A 7,505-nucleotide genomic window follows, 5' to 3' on the forward strand; every position below is an offset into this window, starting at 1 on the left:
TATGATAATAATCAGTTACTAAAGCCTTTTATTAGTGTCCATTAACACTGTGCGTGCAGCCACATCTGGTTATGTTTCCTCTCTAACAAAAGGCACTAAAGCCAAGCTGCTCTGTTGTCTCATAATCTGGCTCCATCAGAGGTTTTGTCTAAAAACTGAAGTTTCTCTTGATTGGTAGTGCATCTCTGTGGAGCAGGTTTCCCCAAAAGCCTTATCAAGAAAACATTTACCACATTTCCACTCTGGTCTGTTTTTTAAAGAAATAAAACATGGAGATATTCAATCAAAAAATTACAGAGTCAAATGATTTATTTGGTATCAATGTGTTTTCCTCAAATCTGATATCGGAACTGACCCTGTTTAATATTTGAATTTACCACAAATGTCCTCTTATTGTCATTATCAGTCTTCTGCATTGTCTTTATCTTGACTGCATTTATCCTGTATATCCGTTTTTCCCCTCCTGTCTCTGTTTTAGAGAACAGCTTTGGAGAATGTGTGTACACGTCATACCAAAGGCCATATCTTCAGTTGTACGAGTGCAATGTAAAGCAACACACAAAATAATGGAATATGTGAATCTAAAACAGGGACAAAAATGGCAGAGATGTTATCATTAAATTTTTTACTGTACAAAATATATATATTTTGTGTTTTTGTTTTGTTTTTTTATTTAAAGCTCACGTTATATTACTGTGAAGTTTTGCTTATCAGTGTTAAGCCTATTGTAAATAATAAAGATATTGATCATTACGGTTTTGTTTTTGGTTGTTCATCTGCCTCCAAACACTTATTCGATTTTAAACAAATATTAAAATGAGTGGCTTAAGAACCAAGGCGCATTAGCTTTAACCCTGGTGTTGTCTTCCTGTCAACCATGGTCACTTTTTTTTCAACATTATCGCTCTTTCCAACATTTTTGTCACCTTTTTCAATGTTTTGGGTGATTTTTTGACGATTTTGGGGTTTTTTTTCTAAGATTTTTGGATATTTTTAATGTTGTCTTATTTCGTCGGCCAATTTTTTGTGACAACAAAAATTAAAAAATGAACTGAAAACGGGTCAATTTGACCCAAGGACAACACAAGGGTTAAATGTAATTTGAAACAGTGAATGTTAAAGCAGGAAAACAAACTGTGAGATGTAATGTGGTAAGCAGAGGTATAACAAATTATAACAAAAATTTAAATGTAAGATCATTTCACAGTCTCCATATGTTCAAACCAAGTGAACTTTAAACTCTAGTAGACCCTGGATACAGTTTTAAAATTAAAGAATTAGTAGGCTACAGTGGGAGGGACACTATCTCAATTAATGTACTTAGGTACAAGGTACACTATTCATTTTTAGATTAAGAATTAACATACAAAACATGATCAAAAAAATATTTATTAATTGTTATAGATTAATCTACCCAACAGTAAACAGTAGGTAGACTAGCGCCACCCTGCCTAACTATTACATTAAAATACTGCTGTTAGGTTTGTGAATCAATAATGATCAACCAATAAACAATACAACAATATAAGCCTGGTGGGGCCATTCTACACACACATGAACATTTTGTTGAGACATTTGCACTTCGGTAAAATGTTGAATACAGGAGTTATACTCTTTTACTCAAGTAAAGAATATGAATACAACTTCCATGTTTTAATACAATTAGTTCCCGTCAAAGACCCCCGGACCCCACTTCTACTTTGGGAACCACTGGTGTAAAACATACTGTACACTGGGGTAGCATCATATTCATCACCATCCTATTCATCAGCAGCAACCTGCCGGCTGCCGGCGACTCCTCCCCAACCGTAGCCTATTGTAAAGATGGCGTCCATCATGGAGGGTCCGCTAAGCAAGTGGACTAACGTTATGAAAGGTTGGCAGTACCGTTGGTTCGTTTTGGACTACAATGCCGGTTTACTGTCATACTACACGGTACGTTCATTCTCATGGTTTGTAAATGCAGAACTGAACAGTTGAATATGTTAGATTGAAGGAGTTGTCGTTGGTTGTCAATCCCAAGTGGGATAAGGGCCTTGTGTTTGTCAGGAGTCTCAGCTGGCACAATGAGGCGAGTCTCTTTGATGACAGATCCGTACGTTAGCCAATAGCAACAGTCCTCGAAGATCAACTGACGAATCGAGTGGCAGTATTGTTTTTCGTCTAATGTAGCTAGTTAGCTAGCTAAGCTAAGCTAAAAGCTGAAATACACAAAATTAAGGTTAGGTGAGAGAGACCAAATTATGTATGTTGGCGAGGAGATTGTTGTGTATAATATTTAAATAAGAGCCTGACACCCGCTGGTTTGCTAGCTAAATAGCTAACGTTAACAAGACACCGCGTGACGAGACAGTGGTTGCTAACGTTAGTTATGTTTTTGATAAACCTCACGTCAATGCATTCATTGTACTTTGATTAGTACGTTAATGTTGAGAGAAACGCAGACAAGAAACTGTCAGTGTGTTACTGTACATTATGTACGGAAGATGACAACCAAGAGCTGTCCACTCCTTTCAGCAAGTTGACTAAGTCGTCAAAGCATTCATTTGTCTTGTTGACTTGAACAGTTTCAGTTTTCCAGTAACTCTGTTGCTTTAAGTGATAAAAACCAAAAGCCTGAGCCATGACTGATGGTGTTGTTTAGATGGCTGCATGAAAGTTATCACTGTGTTGGCCAAGATATGCCGCCTGGTTACCAGCAGTAACTGTACATTTCAGAGCAAAGCTCCACTTATACAGAGCTGTGGACAACGTCCTGAATCTGATAAATGTATACTATCAAGTTAAAACTGAACAAGACTCGAGTAGCAATTTCATACAATATATGATTGTAGAGCTGAAACAGTTAGTTGATTAGTGAATTGACAGAACATTTGCAACAAGTATTTTGATCAAATTTGAGGATTTGCTTTTCCTCTTTGTTTTGTGACGATAAATTGAATATCTTTGAGTTTTAGACTGTTGATTAGACGAAACAAGCAGTTTAAATATGTCACATTCAGTTCTGAGATATTGTGATAGGCAATATTAACTATTTTCTTAAATTGTGTAAACAGAATGATTCGAGAAAATAATTAGATAAGCAGATTCACTGACAATAAAAATGATTTAGTGGCAGCTCTAATCTGATGTGTAACAACTTTTTCATCTGAGTCAGTCAGGAGAAAAACCTTAACATCATAAAGCAATCAAGCAGTAACCGTAGATTAAATTGTGCTTGAGTCAGACTTTAGGTGATACAACTTCAGTCACCTCCTTTGACCTCATCCAGTGTCTGAGTGTTATCCACGTTTTTTTTAAGCATTTTTATGATTTGTTTAAAACCCTGCTTCAAATACAAAACTGGAGTTAAGAGAGGAGAGTCTCTTAAAAGCAAAGGCTCTAAGACTATAGTTGGATCAAATTGCTCCTAGATATTAATAGCCTTTTGACATACAGTACAGGACAACCTGACTATGTCGTTTATATGCAGTTATCCTTAGCCCTGCATAGTGACTGTATTAATCCCGGATTTCTTCTGTTGTTGATTTACAGTCAAAGGACAAGATGATGCGAGGATCCAGAAGAGGCTGTGTGCGACTCAGGGTAAGATTCTCAGGATCAGACAGCTCTCTTTGATAGACTAAATGCTTGGCTGAGATGCTGCCCTGCTTTACCAAATATATGGAAGAGTTTCCACATGTTAAGGGCATTGTCCAGAGTGCAGTACACAACATCATATGTATGAATTTCTGACAAGGTTTGCTTTGGCAGTGCAATCTTTCTGAACCATAAAAGGCAGGTACGCTATAGGCAGTTATCATCGAATATATTAATTGTGTGATTCGTTGGCTTTGTTTAAAAGGTGTCAATAAATTCCTGCAGCCATATCCACAGCTCCATGGCTGCTGTCACTGCCTGATGTGAGTGGAGTGCAGATGTGAGTTGTGCATGCGTCACTTTATGACAAGTAGCCTACAAGATGCTAACGAGAGGCTTCTGTAATGTAAATACAGTAAAAATGGACCTACATAGCGAAGTTTGTTCACTGCTGGCTACAAGTTACCGATCCAAAAATCATAAAAAATAAAAACGTTATAAAAAACGTTTTTGAAATGATTTCTATCTTCTGTTATTGTTTGTTATGAGAGAAGTTTATTATTTCATGGATTTCACAAATTCCAGTATGACACTTTATGCTGTGAACCGTTTAAATATGAGCATGCGCAACTCACATCTGCACTCAACTCACATCGGGCAGTGACAGCTGCACATTTTTAGCTCTCTCATGCAATATGTTTAATATTGTGTAAAGAGTAATGGCCACTAGATGGCAGCAGTTGCCCTACTACAATAAGGGAAATACTCCTAATGCAGTAGGATTCTCGAAGGACTGAACCTACATTGATTCTGAAAGAATATTTGTTTTCTTGAAAATATAGTGTTCTATTTGTCTTGAGAGAAGCCAACAGAGAGGCAGATCTAAAGGTAGGATTACATTTATTAGTTTAAATTGATGAATTATAAAATGCCCAGGAAAACATTTGTTTCTCTCCCCTTATTTAAGACATTTGTGACTATTAAAAAAATAAGTGAAAAGTGAAATAGAAATGGGCTTTTCCTCCTTATCCAAATTCCCAACTTTAAACATTGGAATGCTACTGGAGGTGTACAAGTTAGCAAAGCCAGAACCTGTGCCTAACTGTGTCAGCCACATATTAAACATCTGCCATCTTATTCTGAAAAGGTTCCTTTATAAAATTAAGGAAGTAAAGTGTCTCATGAGTTTTTTTTTTTTTTTTAACAGAAGCCGTGGTGAAAGCCTTATGTTATGCCACCATACCTGTTTTGGTAAAAAAAAAAAAGAAAAGACATTGCCGAGCACCCTGAAAACGTTTCCATTGATCTCAGCGAAGGGAGGAAGTATCTCCTGAAACTACCTGAAAAGAGGATCCAGTGTCATGGGTCAGAGGTTTCAGTTAGGGGTTGGATCAATGGGACACAATTTATTGCAATACAGTAATTTGATGATATGCATTATGTAGATGAAAAAGTCATCACTGTCATTGATATCATACCAACTACAATGGATGTTGAAAGTTTTTGCTTCCATTTTTATTATGTCACTTTACAGATTTGAATCTGGATATCATTTGACATTGTGACACTGATCAGCAGAAGAAAAAACACTGTGAAAAAAATTATTAATTTTTCACACTGACAAGGCAATGGAAACATTATTCCATCACACAATTAAATGACATCAGTCATTTTAAAATATTAGCATTAGCGATTATGACTACATATCAGATTATGTATTATAATGCCCCCATCATGAGGTACATCCATGATCAGTGTTTCCAAAGAGAGTTTGTTGATGAGAGGTTTCTTCATGCAGAACGGATATATGTATTACATTTGACAATTCCTTTTCCTCTTGCAACAGTCACCACATGTGGAGGACTGTTTAGTGTTTAGTGCTCCTTCCACAATCAAGACTATCGTTATGTTTACTTACTCAGTCTATGAGACTTCTCCTTGTACGTCCAATGTAGAAACATTTACAAAGAGAGTAAAGCAACATTCATAGTTACTATTATTATAATAGGGCAATGTTTAGTGCCCCATTCAAACACTAGTCATCTTTCAACTATTCATTTTCCCTCAGCTAACTGTAGACCTAGTTACTGATCATAGGGGTTTTCCTGTAAGATACCTTGGGACTTGGCAAACAAGCATGGGGTCACTTTTAAGGATATGGATCTTCTGTTACATAAGTTGTTGAGCCTCATTACTTTAACACATCATAAGATACTCTACATACTTGACGTCTTGTTGTTTCTTCTTTGAGTTTTTTGAAGTAACTGACTAGCACTGTGGACCTTTTTAGGCCTTGCTAGTAATTGTTTTCATGGTGTGACTGTCTTTAAAAATCTATTTAAAAAAAATGAAAAGGACGCCTGGGCAGCTCACCTGGAAGAGCTCGCGTCCATATACAGAGACTCAGGCCTCAACGCAGCGGCCACATGTTTGGCTCCAACATGCGGCCCTTTGCTGCATGTCATTCCCTTTTCTCCCCCCTTTCTTGTCTAAGCTGTCATGTCATAATAAAGGCCTTAAAATGCCACACACACAAAAAGATTTAAAAATAACAAACAAAGAAAATGTTCCATCACAATGAAATTGACTTTCTTTTTTTATGCAACAGGTGACGTGAATCATAATGTTGCAGTTAGTTACTCGCTGAAAGTCTGGAACTAATTATTCAAAAATAGATACTAGATACTGGTTTTTCAAGACCGTGACTGATTATTAGTAGTTAATGGAACCGATAACCATTATTTGGGACCAATGTACATTTACAGTGAAAATGAAAAGCTTTAAGTCACAATGAAGATTTTGCAATGTTACAAACTCCAACATAAAACTTTGTTTCAATGCTTTAAACAATTACTTAATAAATGAGAAACTTTCAACATAATACACAGTAAAAGATATTCAGGTAGTGTTGTGGGACATTAAGTCAGACTCAGTGGTGAGTGAAACTAAAGCAGAGGGACAGACACGGAGCTGTAGCAGAGCCAAAGTAGTGCACTTTTTTAGGAATTAATTTTATTGGTTATCAGGCAAATAAAACACCGATACAGATGACCTGCTAACTGCCAAAGCAGATGATTGGTCTATCCCTATTAAAAATTTCTCTTTATTTGTTTTTTATTACTTTATCAGTTTTAAATATCAAACTGTCAACAAACATAAATGGTTGAGCATTTATGACAAGATTTCTGAACCCCTACCGCCACCCACTCCAGGTGGCATCCCCAAATAAACACACAAAAACAATGAGGTTTAACATGCATACACATAGAGACTGGCCTCCAACGTGGTCCCCTTATCAAATATAGGTGGTTGCAGGAAAAAGTAATTATGCATGGATACATACAAAATAAAACCCATGTATAAATGCAAATATGCAGTATACAAGCATACAAATTTATAAGTTTCTTAATAGTGGTATTTATTGAGCACAATTGTACTGGACTGCAAACTATTTTACAGCTGTTCTGATCTTCTCCACACCCTGTAGTAGTTTCAGGTTTTCTGTGTAAGGAAGCTCTAAGTCACACACCCTGTTTCGGTTGCTTGGAGCTAATGTCCCAGCTAGCCAGCACGCCATTTCTCTGCAGTTCTTTCTCTCCAGTCAGCTGCTAGCTGTTAGTCCCTGGTGTCTATTTTTTTCTCCACCCTTCCCTGCCTTTCTCCTCCTTCGCTTTCCCAAATCCCACCTCCTCCTCCTCCCCTCCCTTCTTTTCTGCCATGTTCCAAAAGGCTGGACTCGTATGTGTGAGAGAGAGAAACAAAGTGATTGTGAGAAAGAGACGATAAGGAAAGAGGTGATTTGAGCTTTTGAAGCCAAGAGAGTGAGGTGCTGAGACAAACCAAGAGTAATTTGTAGGAGAAAGCCAGTCAGGGGCTGCTGTAACATGTGGAGGGCATGAGGAAAGAAATGGAAAGAGGAGTATGAC

The 7,505-nt window shown here is 37.1% G+C and overlaps 1 protein-coding gene across 4 annotated transcripts in view; it reads left to right on the forward strand.

The window, feature by feature from the left end:
• The first annotated feature begins 1,763 nt into the window (after window positions 1–1,763).
• Window positions 1,764–7,505, forward strand: part of osbpl9 (oxysterol binding protein-like 9) — a 47,558-nt gene continuing 41,816 nt past the window's right edge. For all 4 annotated transcript variants that reach the window (XM_032526284.1, XM_032526283.1, XM_032526282.1 and 1 more), the window contains exons 1-2: window positions 1,764–1,935; window positions 3,535–3,585. In XM_032526284.1, coding sequence (XP_032382175.1) covers window positions 1,825–1,935; window positions 3,535–3,585 — 162 coding nt within the window. In that variant the 5' untranslated portion in view covers window positions 1,764–1,824. The remainder of the gene's footprint in view (window positions 1,936–3,534; window positions 3,586–7,505) is intronic.

The sequence above is a fragment of the Etheostoma spectabile genome, chromosome 9 (assembly GCF_008692095.1).
Source record: "Etheostoma spectabile isolate EspeVRDwgs_2016 chromosome 9, UIUC_Espe_1.0, whole genome shotgun sequence".
Lineage (NCBI taxonomy): Eukaryota > Metazoa > Chordata > Actinopteri > Perciformes > Percidae > Etheostoma > Etheostoma spectabile.